The sequence below is a fragment of the Saccopteryx bilineata genome, chromosome 1, assembly GCF_036850765.1.
Source record: "Saccopteryx bilineata isolate mSacBil1 chromosome 1, mSacBil1_pri_phased_curated, whole genome shotgun sequence".
Lineage (NCBI taxonomy): Eukaryota > Metazoa > Chordata > Mammalia > Chiroptera > Emballonuridae > Saccopteryx > Saccopteryx bilineata.
The window spans coordinates 209712620-209735947 of record NC_089490.1 but is presented as its reverse complement, the minus strand read 5'-3'; the positions used below and the strand labels follow the sequence as shown (position 1 = coordinate 209735947).

At 46.6% G+C, this 23328-nt stretch overlaps 1 protein-coding gene across 1 annotated transcript in view; it reads left to right on the top strand.

The window, feature by feature from the left end:
* Positions 1 to 23328, top strand: part of EDARADD (EDAR associated via death domain) — a 64052-nt gene that overhangs the window by 22297 nt on the left and 18427 nt on the right. The window contains exons 4-5 of the mRNA XM_066234782.1: positions 3058 to 3116; positions 23116 to 23161. Of these exons, the coding sequence (XP_066090879.1) occupies positions 3058 to 3116; positions 23116 to 23161 (105 nt within the window). The remainder of the gene's footprint in view (positions 1 to 3057; positions 3117 to 23115; positions 23162 to 23328) is intronic.

Here is a 23328-nt window from a genome sequence, read left to right as displayed (position 1 = left end):
AGTTCAATTTGAAAACGTTAGGAGAAAATAAACAAGTACTAAAGAACTCACTAAAATAATACAGAAGTAAAAATGTCTGCCCTGAAACTAGCCAGCTTACCTGTTCTGTTTCCTGTGCTTTCTCACCTCTCACAGTGACCGAATTCTGTTAATAGGCTTTCATGTTCAAACTTGAAATTGAACATCTCACTACCTGCATGATTTTCTGTGCATCCAGGTCCTGCTCATTCTCTACGTATACTCCCTCCCACCCACCTTGACTAAGACTCTCTTGGGAATTTCTTGTTAATAATAAACCAAAAACCAGCCCTACTCCTCCAAATTAGGACACGAATGCAAAGGTTCTGCAAATTTTTTTTTTTTTTTTTTGCAGAGGGCAAGGGAGAGGGAGATGACCTTAGGAGTATTTGGAGTACCACATAAGAAAAGTTGCTATTTAAATTCAAGTTATCACTGTAGTGGGAAGAAAATACCCCACTTTAATAAAAACACTGAGTTGACAGTTACGACACGAGCCATTGTGAGATGTCGTTTGACTGAAATCACAGGTCTATAACTTGTTGCTGTAAGAACTCACCCTTTAGTCTGCATCGAAATCTGTGGGGTGCTTGTTGGATATCAGATTTCTGGGGCCCTCGAGATTCCAGATAAGGTCTGGAGTAGAGCCCAGGAATCTGCATTGTTACTAAGCAGCCCAAGTGACTTAGGTGCAGGAGACTTGGGACGGAATCTTGAGAAACACAAGCCTACAGGACCTCTGCTGCTCTGAGTAGTGCACCAAATCTCAGTGAGAGACCGTGTTGTGCAGGAGGCAGCGAGGAGAGTCCCTTATTTGAACAAACCTGGCAGGCAGCCCAGCACACAATAGGTGAATGAATGTTAACAAACGTAAAAAATAAGCAGATGAATCAATCTTTCATTCAGTCTTTAATTCTGAGCCCTGAGTTAAATGATTCTCTAAGGCTTTCTAACTCTAAAAAATGTACATGACACAAAATATTTCTTTTTTTTTTTTTGTATTTTTTTTTCTGAAGCTGGAAATGGGGAGAGACAGTCAGACAGACTCCCACATGCGCCCGACCGGGATCCACCCGGCACGCCCACCAGGTGCGATGCTCTGCCCACCAGGGGGCGATGCTCTGCCCCTCCGGGGCGTCACTCTGTCGTGACCAGAGCCACTCTAGCGCCTGGGGCAGAGGCCAAGGAGCCATCCCCAGCCCCCGGGCCATCTTTGCTCCAATGGAGCCTCGGCTGCGGGAAGGGAAGAAAGAGACAGAGAGAAAGGAGAGGGGGAGGGGTGGAAAAGCAGATGGGCGCCTCTCCTGTGTGCCCTGGCTGGGAATCGAACCTGGGACTTCTGCACGCCAGGCCAACACTATACCACTGAGCCAACCGGCCAGGGCCGACACGAAATATTTCTTTTATAACATACTGTATTTCTGTTAGCTTTCAAGTTTAGAGATCTCTCTGACTTTAGAGATAAAAATCTGATGCAGCAAAAGTGCTTTTTCACACATTGGTACAACCATCACCACGTGTTGGGGACCTGTGAAGTTAACATGTGTAGGAGACAACCTGAGGGTGGAAGTTCCTTCCTCACTGTGAATGTTGAAAGGTGTTAGATATTTCCCATATGTGTCATGTTCCTCTGACCTCCCTGCAGTCCCCACTTTCACAACAGAACTGAAATGCTGGGCATGACTTGGAAGGTGCACTAGCAAGACAAGTAAATGCCAGACAGTTGAATGACACAGTGAACTTGATATAATGTCTGTCAGAGGGAAATGTGGTATTTTTCATTTAATTTTACTTTTTTGTATTGTTCTGACATGAGAAGCAGGGAGGCAGAGAGACAGACTCCCACATGCGCCCAACTGTGATCCACCTGGCATGCCCACTAGGGGGTGATGCTCTGCCCATCTGGAGCATTACTCTGTTGCAACTGGAGCCATTCTAGCGCCTGAGGCAGAGGCCATGGAGCCATCCTCAGTGCCCGGGCCAACTTTGCTCTAGTGGAGCCTTGACTGCAGAAGGGAAAGAGAGAGACAGAGGAAGGAAAGGGGGAGGGGTGGAGAAGCAGATGGGTGCTTCTCCTGTGTGCCCTGGCTGGGAATCGAACCTGAGACTTCCACACGCCAGGCTGACACTCTACCACTGAGCAAACTGGCCAGGGCCATGGTTTTTTTGTTGTTGTTGGTGGTGGTGTTTTAGTAAGGGGGGCAGACAGACAGGAACAGACTGACAGGAAGGGAGAGATGTGAGAAACATCAGCTCATAGTTGCAGCACCTACGTTGTTCATTGATTGCTTTCTCATATGTGCCTTGACGGGGGGGGGGGGGACTCCAGCTGAGCCAGTGACCCCTTGCTCAAGCCAGCAACCATGGGGTCATGTCTATGATCCCATTCTCAAGTTGGTGACCTGCGCTCAAGTTGGTGAGCCCATGCTAAAGCTGGATGAGCCCACACTCAAGCCAGTGACCTCAGGATTTCGAACCTGGGTCCTCAGCATCCCAGGTTGATGCTCTATCCACTGAGCCACCGCCTGGTCAGATGGGAATGTGTTTTGAGTGCCTGCCTCTTATTCACCCCGTCTGTGAAGGAGGGATCCTGCCCTGGGGTTGTGGAGAAGGTTAAGCACATGATACCTGACAATGGATAGGTGACATTGACAGCCATTTATGAGTCACGTATTCTCCAGTCTGGGGCAGAAGGGTGCTGCATGCCATTCAGGGCTGCACCGGAGCTCTACCGGGGGACATAGTGAACAGCCAGGCGCTGTGGGAGACAGGCCTTATGGTGTCAAGGTGGTGTGGTGTCTGAGGGAGGAGGAGATGGTGTGTCTAGTTCTGTGAATGGGCTGGGAACTGAAGTCCACTGTGCAGGGCATGCAGGGACTGTGCTGGTCCCCTCGGCGAGGGGGCCTCTCTATGGAGCAGAATGCCATCCATGCCCTCCTGATTTTAGCAGATGTCAAACTAGCATATCATGTAGTGTCTTAATTAGGCCTTTCAACACAGACTGCATTTTTTATCAAGCTTTGTGTCTGTTTTTCCTAGTTGAAGAGTATGATCCAATTCCTTTGAATTGCCCAACAAATTCTAATGTGCAACATCAGGTAAGAATAATTTCAATTGTATTTTTAACCTCAGGTATGTATAACCTAGGATTTTTCAGGAATTATCTTCTAGAGCTTTATAATAAATAACAGGATTTTTAGATAATAAAATAGGTTTGGAAATGATCTGTAAGTTCCCAGTGTTGTGGCATAGACATAAAACTATGTTACCTAGTCACTATGGTAGCTTCACTCTACTCTGTGAAGTGAATACTTGCCTGTGTGCCCAAACAGTCCACGTCAGAGTTAGAAATCAGTTGCTTTTCCTCACAGGTAGTGAATGGGAGCTTTAGATTAAGCGGCAACAAAACTGAATAGTCCAATAACATTTTTGTAATGTAATATAAAACTTTTACTTTTTTCAGAGAGCAGACGTCAGACTTTAATGTATTTTTATTGCCTTTTTTTTTCTAAAAAGCAAATACATTTATCGTCTTCTGGTTATAAGAGAATGGACAAAAATGTAGAAAAAAATCTGAAATTGCTTGTCATTCCACTGTTCACTTTTTGAGATACATTCTTCTAGAACCTTCTTTGGGTCACTGCGCTTCGGTTACTTACTGCACTGTCCAGTCCATCTCCTTCACTCACTCAAAGCTCATTAGGAAAGTCACACAATATGTCACATTCTCTAAATCAGTGATTTTCAACCTTTGTTTCTCACGCACTCATAAACTAATTACTAAAGAAAAAGGGGCCCTGACCTCTTCTTCTTTAGTAACTAATTTATTTGTGCCATGAGATGAAAATGGTTGTATTTAGTCAGGGGCACTGACCTTAGTAATTAGTGTGTGTTTGTGCCATGAAAAAAAAGGTTGAAAATTGTCTCAAAAAGCATGGGTTGCCTCAAGATCGGTCCTGCTGCATACAAATGCCAAGTTAATTTTAAACAAGACAAATTTGAATTTCTTTTAGTCTGGTTTGTAAGATATCAGTCTGGAGGAAATCATTAATCATGATATTCTTGGGCAGCCAAATCATTTTTGTAATAAAGCAAAGTTATTCAATACAGTTGAAAAAAACAGGCAATTCTAATTATAAGCACAGCTCTCTTGAAAGTTGTCAGTGATACTACTTTAACTTTGATTTCAGGGTCTTCAGCCACCCTTGTGAATATCTTATTCTTATTTGTTAATTTTGATATTCAGCATTTTCCTTGGAATTACAATCTTTATTTATTTATTTTAGAATTTATTGATATCAAGGGGAGAGATTTTTTTGGAGGGGGAAGAGAGAAAGAGAGTGAGAGGGAGAAGGAGGGGGGAGAAACAGGAAGCATCTACTCGTAGTAGTTGCTTCCTGTATGTGCCTTGACCAGGCAAGCCTAGGGATTTGAACCGGCAACCTCAGCATTCCAGGTCGATACTTTATCCACTGTGCCATTACAGGTCAGGCATTTTCTTTTTCTTTTTTTTTTTTAAGCCATTATTATTATTATTAGATTTTATTTATTTGTTTTTAGAGAGGGGGGAGAGAGAGAGAGAAAGATGGGGGGAGAGGAGCAGGAAGCATCAACTCCTATATGTGCCTTGACCAGGAAAGCCCAGGGTTTTGAACTGGCAACCTCAGTGTTCCAGGTTGACACTTTGTCCACTGCGTCACCACAGGTCAGGCAGAATTATTGTACAATCTAATGATTGACATTGACACTGACCAAGGGTAAATTATTTTAATAAACCGAATGTATGCATTTTTCCTTTCTTACAATTTTTCATTTATTCAACAAAGTTTTGTTCTTTACATTTTCTGTGACATCACACAGATACCCTTGGAGGACACAAGAAACTGCATTGTTTAGTTTGCTGTTAGGGATTTTCCGAAACCATTGATGATTTAGATACATGCAGAATGTTTGTTAGGACACTGTTGAGTGTTTTTTCTAATTTTTGTATTATAGTTCTTTCTATGTGAAGTAAAGACTATCCTAAAAGATGAAAGTATGTTTATTAACTATAAAAAAGAGGGAGGGACCTATTTGAGGTTTTTTTTCAGTTTTGTTGTAAAGTAGAATGTCTTACGTTCTTACAAAAAGTAGACCTGTGCCTGGCTACCTCAGTTGGCTAGTTCTTTGTATACTCTATAGGGTTTGTTCTAACTCCTAGATACCCAGAAAAAGTCTTTGAAACCAATTTGGCTGTCAGAACAAAGGAAACTCACTAGGGAGAAATGTGGGAAATAAAACAAAAAATATCCCACAGTCCATTTTCTATAGCTCAGATATTAAAAGCAAGCTGAGAACATGTCCTTTAGAATATTGAATATTTGTCGTTTTAGTGATTTTTATAACTTAAAAACTAAAACCTGCCCCTACAAAGACTGGATTTTAGCTGCCTGTTTAAATGATGCAGAGGAAAAACATTGTCGTGTTTTGGCGTCAAAATTGAAGTCTGATATCTCAGACAGTAATTCATAAAGAACCCTTTACTTTTTATAATTTAAAATCAATACCCCATCACCTGACTAGTGGTGGTGCAGTGGATAGGGTATCAACCTGGAATGCTGAGTTCCCAGATTCGAAACCTCAAGGTTGCAGGCTTGAATGCGGGGTCATCTGGCATGAGCACAGGCTCACCAGCTTGAACACGAGGCCCCATACTTGAGAGTGGAATCATTAACATTATCTCAAGGTCGCTGGCTTGAAGCCCAAGGTCCCTGGTTTGAGCCCAAGGTTGCTAGCTTGAGAAAAGGGTCACTGGCTCAGCTGGAGCCCCCATCAAGGCACTAATAAGAAAGCAATCAATGAATAACTAAAGTGACACACCTATACGTTGATGCTTCTCACCTCTCTTTCTTCCCATTTCTCTTTCTCTTTCTCACACTTGCAACAAAAAAAAAATTAAAAAAAAGTACCCCATCTACTAAGGCTATTCAACTCCTCTAATTTACTACAACTGGTATTTATTGAGTTCTAAGACCAGCTGGACTGGGTGTTTTTGGACATTAGAAGAGCCAGAGGGGTTGAGAGGAGACAAGACCCTAGCAGAGCTCACAGGCTTGTTGAGAAGCAATACACACAATATTCAATTCATGTACTTAAAAATTTTCATGATACTTTGTTAAAGAAAACATGACCCTGGCCAGTTGACTTAGTGGTAGAGTATTGGTGCAGTGTGTGGATGTACCAGGTTCGATTCCCAATCAGGGCACATAGCAGAAGTGACCATCTGCTTCTCCACCCCTCCACCTCCTCCTTTTCTCTCTCTATCTTTTCCTCCCATAGCCATGGTTTGATTGGTTTGAGTGAGTTGGCCCTGGGTGCTGAGGATGGCTCCATGGAGCCTACCTCAGGCACTAAAAATAGCTTGGTTTTTGAGCAACATTCTTGGATGGGCAGAGCATTGCCAGTAGGGTGATTTCCCAGTGGATCTGGGTCAGGGCACATGTGGGAGTCTGTCTCTCTGTCATCTCTCCTCTCACTTCCTCTCACCTAAAAAAAAGAAAAAAAAGAACAAACATTTCCTAGGCTGTGGTCAGTTAGCTTAGTCGGTTAGAGCATCGTCCTGAAATGACAAGATTGTGGGTTCGATCCCCAGTCAGGTCACACATGGGAAGCAACCAGTGAATGCACGATCAAGTGGAATAACAAGTTAATGCTTCCCTTCCCCTTCCCCCCTCTCTCTCTTCCTCTCTCTGTCTTTCTAAAGATCAATCAATAAAAATAAAAAAAATTAGCCCTGGCTGGTTGGCTCAGCAGTAGAGCGTTGGCCTGGCGTGTGGGGGACCCGGGTTTGATTCCCGACCAGGGCACATAGGAGAAGCGCCCATTTGCTTCTCCACCCCCCCCCCTTCCTCTCTGTCTCTCTCTTCCCCTCCCGCAGCCAAGGCTCCATTGGAGCAAAGATGGCCCAGGCGCTGGGGATGGCTCCTTGGCCTCTGCCCCAGGCGCTAGAGTGGCTCTAGTCGCTGCAGAGCGACGCCCCGGAGGGGCAGAGCATCGCCCCCTGGTGGGCAGAGCATCGCCCCTGCTGGGCGTGCCGGGTGGATCCTGGTCGGGTGCATGCGGGAGTCTGTCTGACTGTCTCTCCCCGTTTCCAGCTTCAGGAAAAAAAAAAAATAATAATAATGGCCAGATAGCCCAGTTGGTTGGAGCATTGTCCCAAAGCACAGAGGTTGTTGGTTCGATCTCTGGTCAGGGCACATACAGGAACAGATCAATGTTCCTCTATGAGAGGGGAGGGGAGGGGAGAGAAAGAAGAAAACATTTCCCAGAATCTTTATCAAACACTAAAGTTTTTGCTACTTTAATTATGTGCACAAATGCATATATGGCTAGTGATAGGAAAACAAACTTTTCTCCAGTTTGTAGCCAAGAATTCACACCAAGAAGAGACTGAATTTTTAAGAAAAATAGTAAATATTAGGATGCTTAGGTGGCATCAGAAGTTATGGAAAAAATGACTTAGCTCTGTTAATGTTGTTTTTATGGTTCTACCAAAGTAATGGTTTTGTTTTTTTAAATTTTCAAAACCATATTAAATCTCGGCTCATTTAGTTGTGACAAGAGTACAATACTCATGTATCATGTTAAGGGAAACTGGGGGAGGGTATACTGGAACTCTCTGTACTCTCTTCTCAATCTGTAAATCTAAAACTATTCTAAAATAAAAAGTTAATTTACAAAACCACACTAAGTAAAATTTAGAATCTAGGAAAATGAAAAAATTCGTCCACAATCCCACTACTCCAGTACAACTATTTTTTGTCATTTTGATATATTTCCTTATGCCATTTTATAAGGATAACAATGAAAAGTAGAAACAATTTTTATCATGCTTTTTTTATGTAAATTATCTCACAAACATTTTACTCAGTTTTCTACAAGGCCTCTCCTCAGTCAGAATGGCTGCACGGTGTCATCTCTGACACAGAAATAGAGTCTGCAGAGTGTGTCTAAGGGCAGGTGTGAGCCCCTGTGGGAGAAGAAACAGTCTCAGACAGGCCCTGAGGACAGTCAGGGACAGAGTGAGCTTTCCCTGGAGCTGCAGTATTGGGAGATTGTACTCAAGAAATAAGTTGGGCCGCAGAGCCTAGAATGCTGGAGACCGGTAGATGAGGTTTTAAGTGACAGTCCTATGACCATATCTGGGACCCTGGAGTGACTGGGGAGTAGCCTATTCTGACCTGAGACTAGGACATGGTTGCTTTGAACAGTGTAAGTGGAGAATTTGGGTGAAGATCTGATTTGTGTGTTACTGTTAAGATTGTGTTTGTTTGTTTACAGGTTGCGAAAGAGGAGATACAGGTTTGTGGCATTTGGGGTGTGGATTTGTGGGGATGTCCACGTAGTTGTAGACGACGCAGAGTAGGTGTTGGTTTAGGGCTCACATGTCAGGAGGTTGCAGGTGAAGCACCAGGTGAGGCTGAGGCCATCAGGGAGCAAGTCCTTGGAGGGGAGCAGGGAGGACCCAGGAGGAGAGCTGGAGGAGTACCTCACTTTGGAGGTCAGAGGAGGAGCAGGAGCTCAGACGCCAAGGAGGGGCCAGAGCAGAAAGCTGCTGTGGTCAAGCACTGTGCTTCAGCATCTGTCCCAGATTGTGGCTACCTCTTTGCTGATGATTTCATTTCTCTCCCGGAATAGACCGTGACCCACATGGGCAGGGACTGCTGTATCTTATTGCTCAAAATTACTTCCTCCCTACCTCATACATAGTTAATCTCAATAAATATATGTTGAGTAAAGAGAGAAAAAGGCCAGGAAAGGCCACTGCTTCCATGAGGAGGACTGTCAACATTCTTGGGGCACAGTGTGGCCAAGGGCAAGGCCTACATACACACCACTGGATTTGTCCACTCAGATGTCACTGGGACCTTTCAGGAAGGACATTGGGCAAGACACAATTGCTAGGCTGAGTGAATGAGTGGGTCATAAGAATCTTTGTGCTGTCAAAATTCATTAAGGCAGAAGGGAAAAGCATTAGCCTCTCATTTGAGGCTATAGGGAAACATGGAAACACTTCTTTTTTTAGGATGAGAAACATCGGGTTTTAATGGGTAGGCTATCACTAGGAGAGAAGAGGTTAAAACCAAGAGGAAGAAGAGAGAGAAACAGAATAATTTGTATATTTGTTTTCCCCGTCGACCATAGAGAGGATTCATTTTCTTAGCAAATGTTTATTGATAACACACTTAGCAATGTTTTGTGGGCACACCACAGATTGATTTCCGTAATGGACTTGTAATCAGGATGAGGAGATAAGACTATGCACATAGATGTTAGATAAAGTTATCAAAGGCACAGAGAGATGAGCTGGCATTTTAGAAATAAGAGGCTTCGCTCTTTTTTTCAGAGGCAAGACTAAAAGAAGGCTGAATTAATAAAGATATACACAGTAATTTTAGCTGTAAAGGCAGGAAGTTGAATTAAGCTGATGTCCAATTTGAGCTGTGCCTTGAAGGATGACATTTGGATGGGGCAGGAAAGGAGAAAGCCTAGGAAAGATATTAGGGATGAAGAGTTTGTTCTGTTTTTCCAGCAGGGAGGCTGCAGGCTGTCAGGAACAGGTTGGTGGAATGATGGCGTTCAATAAACTGGAAGTGATTACAAGAAGAGAGGGGAAGAACATCCACCCATCCACCCACCCACCCATCCACCCATCCACGCATCCACTCATTCACGCATCCACCCATCCACGCATCCACCCATCCACGCATCCACCCATCCACCCATCCACCCATCCACGCATTCACACATTCACGCATCCATGCATCCACGCATTCATACATCCATGCATTCATCCATCCCTCCATCCATTCATCCGTCCATCCATGCATCCATGCATCCATTCATCCATCCATCCATGCATCTATCCATCCCTGCATCCATCCATCCGTCCATCAATCCATCCGTCCATCCATCCATCCATCCATCCACCCATCTATCCATGCATGCATGCATCCATCCATCCATCCAAGCATCCATCCATCCATCATCCATCCATCCATGCATGCATGCATCCATCCATCCATGCACTCATCCATGCATCCATACATCCATCTGATAGCTGAGGGCCAGAATGTACTAGCACCCCTTGCTCAGGTGCATGGCTGTTGTGGCAAGTGCCCAGAGCCCACGGTCAGTGCAGCAGTTACAGTCTTCACCATGTGAGCTTGCAGGAGTGTGTGTCAGTGCTCTGCAAAGCAGCTCGATGCCCCTCCGATTGCAAGGACCTTTCAGCACATGCACAGGAAGGACTGAGCTCCTTTTTTGGGTAGGCCAACTTCTGTGAATGGAGACTTGTTTGTTTCACCCCTGGGTCCTGTCAACCCCTTCGTCCAATGCTTCTTCTGAACCTTTGAGGTGTGGGTTCTTGTGGGAGCCCCAGGCCCTGAGAGACGTGGGCTTGATCCCCGGGCCCTGGGAAGTTCCTGAAGAAGTCTTCCCATGGGAAAATGTGGTAAAAACAGAGTTCTAGAAACGTTGTAGTGGTGGCTTGTCCATGGAGTGGGTAGGAAGAAAGCCTAAGATGGAGAGATGTCCAGTGGCTGTTGGATCGCCCAGGAATATAACCCTGAGGTCTGGATACAGGTGCCAGTGGGAGAATGAACAGCAGCAAGTGCAGTTCAGACACTTGCATTGGGTCACCAGGGCCTAAGCTGTAGGCATGCACGTGTCCTGGTTCTGGGGCCTGGAAGCCTGAGACCTAGCTGTCAGCAGGTTGGCTCCTCCTGTCCCAGCCTCCCTGCTGGGCCATGGGCACATCTTCTTCGAGCCTCCTCATGTCCCCTTCCCTCTGTGCATGCCTGTCTCTGCATCTGGATGTCCCCTTTTCTTCAGGACACCAGTCATATTGATTCAGGGCTCTCTTTTGTGACCATATTTCACCTCCATCACAGTCACCCTCTAAGGTGATGGGATGCAGTTCAACCCCAACATTCTTTGAAATTAGAACAAAACAAGAACCAAACAGTGGTGATAACATTTTGAAGGAGAGATGAGAAGGGTTTGGTCTGACAGGACCTGGGACTGGAAAGGAGTAGAGGGTGGAGGTCCTGCTTCAGAACCAGAAACCAGGTGTCTGGTGGGGCCACTGTCACAAACAGGAAAACAGCCTATCAGGGCAGTGGGAGGGAGGGGGAAAGTGAGTTAATCTGTAAACTCTTAAAATGTCATGGATCACATCATGGATGCTTGATGGGTGTGTGAGGAGTAAGCAGATGAACCCTGAACACACCTGTGCGATACAGAGTCTCTAATGGTGACAGTGCAGGGGTAGGTGGGTGGGGTCTCCATCTGCCTCCTGGCACAAGGGCATACCCTGGGCTTTTTGGAAAGTGTGAAGGAAAGCAGTAAAGGTCATTGGTGTGGAGAGTCCGCAGGAGTCAGGAGCTGGTCTCGCTCAGGCCAGCAGCCTTGCCTCTTCCTCCCCACAGGCTGTGGTCAGCAGTGTGGTTTGCAGAGGACCCACAGGCTAAGTTCTTCCCTCCAGAAACCCACAAGGCCAGAAATGGGGACACACTCAACTGCGGGGCTCACCCAGGCACAGTATGGGACTCTCCTACAGTGGGTCAGTCCTGTTACTGGGGGGGCACTGTGACAGGCCTTAAAGAGACTGCTGTGCTCCCATCCTGTAGAGGGGCGAGTGGACACAGGGAGGTGAGCAGGACTGGGCTGTAGGGGATGAGCTTCCAGAGCAGCAAGAGAAAGGCAGTACCTTCGCAAATGGGGTGTGGTGCCCCCCCCACACACACACACAAATAAAATCAGTGAATGGGAGGGATAAAGTGTGTGGTCATAGGTTAAATTCATCCATCCGCAGCAAAGTTGGCATAGGAATAACTGTCATTAATGTTATCACAAATCTGCAAGTGAAGCTATTGAGATCAGTCTTGTCCACCTGTCCCATCGCCATCCTGCTCCCTTGGTCATTTAGGAATAATCCAGGAACCTGGCACATAGAAGGTGCTAGAAGGTGGCTGCTCTGTGATCCAGCACTATAGGCAGTAATGAGAGTCTCAAGGACAGATTTGAAAAACATAGAGAGCGCCTATTTGTGGCCCACAGATAACCTATTTAAATGTTCTTACTAAAAGTTATTACCGCCCACCTGTGGTTTGCTTAGACCAATGGTTCTGGATGCTAGCTCCCGCCCCCCAGAGATTTGAGCAGAAGAGGTTGGGGTGGGCTTTACGCACATGGTTCTTCCATGTCCCAGGACAGCTCTATGCAGCCAGAGTGAGGACGGTGGGGCTGGACCGTTCATTCTCAGGGTGGGAGCATCCAGCTATGCCCACAACACCTACGCTTCATTGCCCCCGTGCCTGCAGCTGCTGCCTGCCACCAGGTGTGGCCCGGTTGGCTGCAGTAGAATTGGGTGGGCCTGACCCTGCAGCCAGATCACCATGGTCAGAGCAGGCACGGGGCCAGCCTGCTGCTGGGGAAGAGTGTGGGAGGGAGGAGCTTTTGACACCCAAACCCATTCTATGTCTCTTAGGCCTAGTGATCCAAGGTGTGCACACTGGGAAACCCGAAGTCATGTATTTCTGAACTAGAGTGTGGGCTGCTTTACGTTTTATCATCACCTGATGTGCACTGTGGATACAGAAACTGTGCAGACTTTCATGGCTGTATTGTTTAGTTCATTTCTCTTGTAACAGATATAGAAAGAGGCCCAGAGAGGCTCCTTTCCTTTCCAGGAGCATTGAACATGCGAGATGCACGTTAATTTCCCAGGATGGCAGCACCCCGGCTGGCTGGCAGTCTGGGGTCCCTTGGCTGATAGAAGCACCACCCTGATTCCTATCTGTCCTCACAGGGCATCTCCCTGTGTGTGTATCTGTCTCCCCTTACTGTAAGGACACCAGTCATGTCAGATTAGGACCCATGTGGTGACCTCAGTTTAATTTGATAATCCCTGTAAAGACCTTATTTCCAAATAACGTCACATTCTAAACTTCTGAGATTAGGACTCTGACATCTGAGGTCATGAGGGGAACACAGTTTGCCTCATAAGAGCTTGCTGGGATTTGGTGTTGACTCTGTTGCAGCATTTAGCTTGGACTCGAATGCTGGGTGGGCATTTGATGAGTGGCATGGATGGGTGGACATGTCCCCCGAGCCAGACACGCCCCGACTGCTCACATTATGTGCCTTCTCATAGCGCCTCATCCCTGGGTTAGACCCCACCCCAGACTCTCAAATCCCCCTTATGACCTAGCCTTATCCTTTCCCTCACCCCTGGCAGGCATTGTGAGGGAGCTCTGCTGATTTTGGGTGAAGCCTGCCTTGCGAAGCCCTAACCAGGACCACTTGCAGTCTTTGTTTTTTTGTTTATTTGTTTGTTTGTTTTTCTTCTTTTTCCAAGTGAGAGGAGGGGAGATAAAGAGACAGACTCCTGCATGTGCCTCAACTGGATCTACCTGGCAACCCCTGTCTAGAGCCAATGCGCTGCCCACCTGGGGCCACAGTCGCAACCAAACTATTTTTAGAGCCTGAGGTAAAGGCTCCACAGAGCCATCCTCAGCGCCCAGGGTGATACACTTGAACCAGTCAAGCCATGGCTGTGGGAGGGGAAGAGAGAGAGAGAGAAAGAGAAAGAAAAAGAGAAATTGAAAGAGAATAGAGGAAGGGTGAGTGATGGAGAAGCAGATGGTCACTTCTCCTGTGAACCCCAACCAGGAATCGAACCTGGGATATCTACACGCTGGGCTGAAGCTCTATAACTGAGCCAAACAGCCAGGGTCCAGTCTCTGTTTTTGATTGTTAGAAAAAGTAACAAAATAAATGGCTGTCCCCTCCACAAATTCATGCTACCCAGCCACAGTCATCATTTCAAGCCTTTAGTGCTTTTTTATAATGAACGTCCCAGAAATGAAATTTTAAAAGAAGAATCAAGTACTCTGATTTGATGTAGTCTATTAATGTAGTCTATTAATGTCTTTGACTTCTTCCTACTTTCAGATGAAGTCAAAATGAAGTATTTGTGGTAAAACATGTACAGGCCAAAGGGCAAAACACCTGCTTTCCATCACTTAGTGGCTGTTTCCCTGAGAACAGCATAAAGGGGGTTTGTTTATTACTTATTAAATTGTATAGTCCCTTGTTTTGTCAGCACTAAGGGTGTGATGTTATGGCTTCTGTTCTCATTATGCATTGCAATTACACGTAGATTCTTTTCCAGCCTCATTGATTGCTCCATTGACTGTAATGCCTTCGCATTTCATTAAAAGTTCTGGTTAAAGTGGGGTCAGGATGCAGCCACCTCACATACAATTCAGAGTGTAAATGGATACAACTTTCCAAAAATTACTGGACAGCCTCTGTTACTCATGGATCCAGCAGTCCCACTTAAGGACTGGACCCTATAGAAGCCATAGCAAAATGTATTTGACCCATAGAAGGTCACTCACAAGCCTAGCAGGAAGTGGGTGAATATATGTGACAGGCTGTATGTAATACTATATGAAACCATTAAAGGGAGGAGTAACCACTGACCTTACATTAAGAAAGCAGTGTATTACCACTATGTTATTAAACAAATAAAGCAAGTTGTATACTAATGCCATTTTGGATTAAATAATCTCTCCATGTGGGTTCCCATAACTGAGGAAGCAGGAAGGATGTGTCCCGGATTGTAGCCAGGAACCTCTGGGAGGGAGATGGGGCCAGAGACAGAGGGAAAAAGATTTTCACATTTCTTGTTGCTTTTTAAGAAACAATATGAGGCCTGACCTGTGGTGGCACAGTGGATAGAGCAGGGTTCCCCGAACTATGGCCTGCGGGCCGCATGCGACCCCCTGAGGCCATTTATCCAGCCCCCACTGCACTTCGGGAAGGGGCACCTCTTTCATTGGTGGTCAGTGAATACCAAAGCGTGGGGTCACTCACGTAGAATACTACTTCGGGTGATGCGGAACACACGCGTCACGGCTCTGGAAGCGCGTCATAATCACTTGTTACAGCTAGCAGTGACAAATATGGAACCGGACATTGACCTTCTCATTAGCCAAAAGCAGGCCCATAGTTCCCATTGAAATGCTGGTCAGTTTGTTGATTTAAATTTACTTGTTCTTTTATTTTAAATATTGTATTTGTTCCCATTTTGTTTTTTTACTTTAAAATAAGGTATGTGCAGTGTGCATAGGGATTTGTTCATAGTTTTTCTTATAGTCCGACCCTCCAACAGTCTGAGGGACAGTGAACTGACCCCCTGTGTAAAAAGTTTGGGGACCCCTGGGATAGAGTGTCAACCTGGAACGCTGAGGTTGCTGTTTTGAAACCCTGGGCTTGCCTGGTCAAGGCACATGTAGAAGTTGACACTTCCTGTTCCTCCCCCTTCTCTCTCTCTCTCTCACTCTCTCTCTCTCTCTCTTCTCTCTAAAATAAATAAAGTCTAAAAAAATATGATTTTAAACAGCATGTTTTTGGGAATTTTTCAAATTAGAAAAAAAAATAGAGGAGTAAATGAAGCAAACACTTAGATGACATTTAAAGTCAACACGCTTTCCTTGTCCTGGCCCCTGAAACCAAGTGTCTTCATGTGGCTCACATATGTTACGCACCACAGGCAGACTCTGCACTGAGACCATGAGTTCCCGACCACACTTCCCCATTGCTCCTTCAGCGGGTCTGGGTGCCCGCAGCGCTGTCTGCTACGTCTGTCCTTGAGTCACAAAAGAAGGAAAAGCAGGCAGGCTCCTGCCTCTCTGTCACACCCACGTCCCCATGGGCCGCCTGCTGTTGCACATGCACACCATAATCTCCTGTAAAAATAAGCAATGGTCCTTCATACACAAAGGGAAACCACCCGCTTTCATGTCTGGAAGCAGAGCAGAGGTGTGAAATTACACCTGAGCGTGGCCCTTGAGCTGGAACTGCATGGCTGGCGCCTCCAGCCCCTGCTTCACCCCAGGAGTGGCAGGGCTTCCTTGTAATTGGATAGAAAACTCATTGAAGAGAAGAAAGAACTAAAAGTACACAAATCTGCAGGTTTGCTCTCATCCTAGCAAAGCACCATAGCAATTCATTCAGATTTGTTTTTTCACGCCATCCTTTTATCCCAATCCTGGCCCACTTTTGTGCTCCCTTGTCATCTGTTTGTGCCTTTTTAACATGTTATTCCTTGTGGTATCAGTATCTATGCACGCCTTTGTTCCATTGGTGGATTGTAACCAGGGGGCAGCCCAGATCTGTCTCCTTTGTCCCCAGAGTCCAGGCGTAAAATGGTCCCTGACACTGAGTAGGTGCTTGATAAATGTATCCTAAATTAAATTCATTTCTAAAAACCAGTTTCTGGAATATACTTTTAAATAAATAGACATAACTAGTTTTCTCTGTGTATATTAAATTTCAATTAAAAGTAAAAGTGTGGCCCTGGCCGGATAGTTCCGTTGGTTGGAGTGTTGTCCCAACATGCCAAGGTTGCTGGTTTGATCCCTGGTCAGGGCACATACAGAAGCAGATCAATGTTTCTGTCCCTCTCTCTATCTATTCCTCTCTCTCTCTGAAATCAATCAATAAAAAATTTTTTAATAAAATAAAAGTAAGTGCAAGCAGTTATTACAATAATAGTAATTAATTTGCAGAGAAAGAACTAAGTACAAATTGCTTTAGACAGACCCAACAGTATACGCATTGTCCAGGATAGCAGCCAGTAAATGGTCCAGGAGAGTTAGGCAGCTACCCTGGTATTCCAGGGCTGCCTGGGGGTTCCTACCCCCGAGAGCTGCAGAGTATCACTGCCGTGTGCTAGCAGAGAGCTTGGGACATCGATGCCAGAACAGATCAGTTTGTGCTCTCTGGGCCTTGTTACTGTTGCACAGCTAAGCCCTTTACTGAAATATTTTCTTAGCAGAGAGGTCAAGCTTTAGCTCTGGCTGTTCTCCTAGAAATGCTAGTTCTGGTTTGACTGACCTGGTCCTCCTGGTCCCTCAAGTATGAGGTCATTCACAGGACACCTTTCTCAGGTTCTTTGCCTACAGTTTCAGTTGCTGCTGCCAGATGAGCTGGGGTAATTCATTTTGGTCTTCCTGGTGGTTTCCAAGCAGAGTTGGGCCATAATCAGGATAACCAGCTTGTTGCGTGCTCTCCCACTCAACTACCCTCTTTTTTTTTCATCTTTTTAAAAATTATTTCACTGATTGGAGAGAGAAGTGTCCACTTGTTCCACTGAGTTGTGCACTCATTGGTTGCTTCTCATATGGATTGAAACTGTGACCTTGGCACGCAGGGGCATTGCCTATCCACTGAGCCACACAGCCAGGGCCTGCCTCCTTTTAATTTATGAGATGATGAAGTTGGAACCCTGTGTTGGTTAGCTAAGCAGAGATTTAATGATCGCACTTGGCAGAAGAGTGTGTTTCACAGCACGCTGGCCCTCGGTGTTGGTTCCTGCCCCCACCGACCTGTCAGCCCTCAGTTTATTCCCACATGTATCCTGGTTCACTCTGAGTGGAGAGTGTCCCCCCACCTGGAAGTCACCAGGTGTCATATCCAGAGTGGTCTCCAGCACTCAGTTCCCTGACAGACTACAGTTGATGACCTAACCAAAGTGCAGAATTAGTGTAACCTAGCCAACTTTCTGCTCAAAGAATTTCGGGCAACAGTTAACACTTTTCCCACCCATCAGGTAATTCCCTCATGTTTGCAATGGGGGCATTTTACCAAATGGGATTGTCTTTAGCCTACTTGAGTATATAAAACATTAGTATTTGCTTGACCTGTGGTGGCACAGTGGATAAAGTGTTGATTTGAAACATTGAGGCCCCAGGTTCAAGCCTGAGGTTGCTGGCTTGAGCACAGGCTTATCAGCTTGAGCGCAGGGTCACTGGCTTGAATGTGGGATTATAGACATAATCCCATGATTACTGGCTTGAGCCCCAAGGTTGCTGGCTGGAGCCCAAGGTCAATGGCTTGAACAAGTGGTCACTGCCTCAGCTGGAGCCTCCCTTCCCCCCGGTCAAGGCACATATGAGAAAGCAGTCAAGGAACAACTAAAGTGCCACATCTATGAGTTGTTGCTTCTCATTTCTCTCCCTTTCTGTCTCTCTCTGTCTCTCTCTGTCTCTCTGTGTGTGTCTCTTTCGCTAAAAAAAAAAATATATATATATATATAGACTAATATATATATATTAGTATTTCACTTTGAGATACCCTCACATTTACTGAGGAGATTAAAATATTTTTTATTGTGATGAAATACATATAACATATATTTACCATCCTGATCATTTCTAAGTGCACAGCTCGGTGGCATTAGGTACATTCATTTACCTTTTTGTGCAGCTGTCACCACCGTTCTTCTCCAGAACTTTCTAATCATCGCAAACTGGAACTCTGTACCCATTAAATTTTAACTCGCCTTCCCAAGCTCCTGGTAATCACTGTTTTGCTTTCTGTCTGTTCAAATTTGACTCTTCTAGGTGCCTCACATAAATGGGACCATGTAATAGTTGTCCTTTTGTTCTAGCTTATTTCACTCAGCACAATGTCCTCAAGGTTCGTCCATCATACCTTTGTCACAATTTTTTTTTCAAGAGCGAGAGAGAAACGGGGAAGCAATCAGACAGACTCCCGCATGCTCCCGACCGGGATCCACCCGGCATGCCCACCAGGGGGCGATGCTCTGCCCCTCTGGGGCGTCGCTCTGTTGCATCCAGAGCCATCCTAGCGCCTGAGGCAGAGGCCACAGAGCCATCCTCAGTGCCCAGGCCGTCTTTGCTCCAATGGAGCCTTGGCTGCGGGAGGGGAAGAGAGAGACAGAGAGGAAGGAGAGGGGGTGGGGTGGAGAAGCAGATGGGCGCTTCTCCTGTGTGCCCTGGCCGGGAATCAAACCCGGGACTCCCACATGCCAGGCCAACACTCTACCACTGAGCCAACCAACCAGGGCTGATTGCTTCTTATATGTGCCTTCATGGGGGGGGGGGGGTACTCCAGTCAAGCCAATAACCCCTTGCTCCAGCCAGTGACCTTGGGATAATGTCAATGATCCTGCGCTCAATCCAGATGAGCCCACGCTCAAGCCAGCAACCTCAAGGTTTTGAACCTGGGACCTCAGCATCCCAGATCAATGTTCTATCCACTGTACCACCACCAATCAGGCACAATTTCTTTCCTTTTTCAGACTGAATAGTATTCCACATTTTGTTAACCCATTCATCTGTCAATGACATTTGAGCCGTTTCCATTTTTTTTTTCTTAGACCTTTCTCTTTTGCCACACAGACCCCACTTTGCCCAGAAACTGTCATCTCCCGGAAAACTAAGGCATAGCTGGGCCCCAGCTGAGATCAGATACGTAAGCTCATAGATGCTTAGAAGCAAGGCTGATGAAGTGGAGGTCACCCAGACCTAAGGACTGGCCAGGGGCCCATAGCCAGCAGACAAATCTAGGGTATTTTTAAACATATCACTAATGAGCTTGACCGTGACTAAATGGATAGGATATAGGTGAGACCAGAGGATAGAGTGAGGATGGAGATCACACAGCTGGTGACTGAGGGGCTGAGGCCAGAGAGCAGGGTGCAGAGAAGGAGGAAGGGAGGAAGGGAGAACTGTGGTACCTCTCCAGTGCTTGATTTGTCTTTTCCCTCCCCACCTCCCACCTACTCTCCCTTTGTGGGTATGAGGTGTTACCTGTCTCAGCGGTGTGAATCACCACAGTACAGCAAGGACAAGATCCTTTGCCTTGTAATCTAAAGTCCAGAGCAGAAGAGACACTTTAAACTTCAGGCTCAGCAGAACCAGCACCTATGGGTGGCATGTGAAGGATGCCATGGGAACACCTAGGGCACACGACCCAGACTGGGACTTGGAGGTGGTTCCCAGAGGCTTCAAAGATACGAGTAAGTTCAGCAGAGAGAAGGGCCTGGAGCTCGCAGGGAGGCAGACAGGCGCATGTGTGCTTGGCCACCTCCTGCCCCCATTGCCCACCTGGGGAAGCAGCCAGAACTACTTTCGGAAATCACCCCTCATCTCACTGAGCCTTGTCCACGTGGCCCTCAGAGCCTCTGATCTTCCTGCAGCTTTTAACACTGTCACCTCTTGCTGTGACCTCCTCTGTCTGCTCTCCAGTCTCCTCCCTTCTCTGCCACCTAATGTCGGTATCTGGTCCTTAAGGCAATGACCTCACATCTGGCTCTCCACCACCTGTCTCTGCTTCCCCAGTCGTTTCCACAGGCTCCTGCCATGCCCTCCCCCACCAGCCACCATGAATTCAACTCTGATAGGTGTGATATATTATCTCTCACCTCTTCAGAACCTGCCCTTCACCTCACCTCTTTCCCGGCCCCCCACTGGCTGTACCTCTGGGGTGGCCCAAGCTTCGACCCTTCTCCCAGGACAGTGGTTTAGGGTTTCATCTGCCCTTGCCTGTGAGTCAGTCCTGATTTCCTTTGCACCTCCATCACCAGGCCTCCATGCTATCCCTGACCACCCATAAATCACCCCTCCCACTCCCCCACAGCCAGGCAGAGTCTCCCCTCTGGTCCAGCGCTCTGAGGATGCGCAGCTTCTGGCCAGTGCTTTAGCGATGGGCACCTGGCTGGCTGTGACTTGGAGCCCAGCTCCTCTGTCCAGCCTCAGTCCACTTCTGCTGTCTCATCCCCCTCTGTGACTGCTCTCACTGACTGTGCTTGCCACGAAATGCCCTGCAGGGCCCCAGGCTTCTGCCGGTTCAGGTGGGCCTCTGGCTAAATGTTCCTTACCCCCATGTCCCATTCAGATCCTCAGCAGGGCTCATCTCAAATGTCTGTGATTCGAAGAAGCCGCCTTTGGGGTGTGTGTGTTTGGAAGCAACCTCTCTCCTCTCTGACTAGCTATCCCTTCCTACCGTAGCTCACCATCTTCTGCCTGTAATTTAGTTAATTGTGTGCTTCTCTGTGTCTCCAGCAGGGCGGAGGGCACCCTGAGGTTAGGCTCAGGGCGTTTTTTGCTTTGTGTGTAGGTCCCAGCAGGGAGTAAGTTGCTCAGTACACAGTGTTGACTAAAAGCAGCAAGACCTGAAAACATAAAAATAAGTCTTTTCTGATTTCACTCTTAGAAAACTAACCTCAACAGTGGCATAATAATCAGAGCAGGAATGAAGATTGTAGACATGACCCTGAGTCCTGTCTTCATCAGCCTTCACAAGTAATTCTGAGGCATGTCCCTTGTCTACATCACGGGGTTGATTTCGGCCAGACTGTGACTCTGTTAAAAATTTTCTCCAGGTTGTGCAAAGTGAAGTCAAGTGTACCGTGTTGCGTAGTCTTAAAGGGGAGTTCATGTGTTAGCAGGGACCTCTGTCGTACCACAGACTCTGTTGAGTTGGATATTGGTGTCTTCAGGCCACTGTAAGATGCTGTTTCAGTTCCTCCATGTCCAGTTCAGGGAGCAGAGCGTGACTGTGGTCACAGTGCTTACCTGCCGCCCCTGCTGGGCTGCACCACGGGCACAAGGCCCCACACACCTGTTCAGTGGGACAAGTAGAGCCCAGCATCCTGGGCTTCTGGGTTTCACCTCATACAAGTAGAAAGTTTTTGTTCTTTCAGAGGCTTCTGTCACTCTTGCAAACTATAATAGGTATGGGGGAGCAGCTAGCTTTTTGTTCTGGGAAAGAATGGCAAAAACTCAAACAGAAGCAATATTTAGCTTACTGAGGGGAAAAATGCAGCTGGTGAGATGTAGGAATGTGGAAAAAAAATTAGACTCCTAATGAGACAAGTGTGTGCACACTGCTGAGACACAGGGACTTAGGAGCTTGGAGCGAAGAAAAAGGCTTTTTAGGAGATTAATAGCAAAAGACAGCTTAAAATGTTTGACACCAAGGAGTCATCACGTCTTTAAGGGTAAAAGTCACTGAGATCGGAGAGCACAGAGCACTAGAGACAGTCTCTCATCTGTCACTCCCCCTTGATACACAAGGAGGAATGGAGACCAGCATTAGGATGGAAGGTGCCTGAGGTTATGTGGCAGTGGAAGGGAAACCCAGGCTTTGACCTACGTCTCAGATCTTGCAGCACTGTGGGTGGAGGAGGTACTGTTAGCTACGGAGAGGAGTTGAAGTTGTACAGAGATGGAGTTTACATAAATGAGCATAGACTTTCCGCTGACTTCCTTACACACACACACACTTGAGATCAGAGTATCTCTCTCCTGGGGCATGTCCTGTCGCGTGGCCTTGATGTGAAAATAGAACCTTGTCATAAGGGCAGAGACATAATTACCTCTTGAGATTCAGACAACTTTTTTTTTTTAACAGCTTATCTTTGCTGCTTTGTAAGGCATATTTAAAAAGCATGAGACATAAAGGAAAGAATTATAACCTGGACTGACACACAAGCTCACCAAGAAGCAGATAAGAAACAAAATCAGGAAAGTAATCCATAAGGTGAAAGAAAAATAAAACAATAGTGCATTGTTGCATGCATTGATAGATTTTTTAAGAAAAAAAAATAGGGACAGGCCCTGGCCGGTTGGCTCAGCGGTAGAGCATTGGCCTGGTGTGCGGAGGACCCGGGTTTGATTCCCGGCCAGGGCACATAGGAGAAGCGCCCATTTGCTTCTCCACCCCCCCCCCCCCGCCCCCGCCCCTCCTTCCTCTCTGTCTCTCTCTTCCCCTCCCGCAGCCGAGGCTCCATTGGATCCTTGGCCTCTGCCCCAGGTGCTAGAGTGGCTCTGGTTGCAGCAGAGCGACGCCCCGGAGGGGCAGAGCATCGCCCCCTGGTGGGCAGAGCATCGCCCCTGGTGGGCGTGCCGGGTGGATCCGGGTCGGGCGCATGCGGGAGTCTGTCTGACTGTCTCTCCCCATTTCCAGCTTCAGAAAAATACAAAAAAAAAAAAAAAATAGGGACAGTAATTAATTTAACATATTGAGTGGCCTGTGGGGGCTGGGCCATTCTGGCCCTGAGGACCCAGCCCAGGGGGCAGGTAAAGGAAAGCCCCGCCCTCCAGGAGCTTGCCTTCTGGAGTATGACACAGTTCACAGCCCATCAAAAACCATTCTTAAGATCTATCACCCCTGCCCCCAGGTTTTGGTGGAAATTTAACTAAATGGTTTTACTGACAGCTGCTTTTTGGTTTCTAGGGAGAAGAAAATGGCTTTGCAGACAGTACTGGAGATCCCCTCGCAGGTAAATGATTGACACTAATGAAGGCTTGCAGTGATGGCTAGAGTGGCTACATTAAAGATAATTTGAGACTACGTTTATCGTTAACTTTAAAAACCTCTATTACAGACTAGAGGTGATTTCCAGCCATAGGCCTTTGAAGAATATCTTCTCTGACTTATCCCTGTATT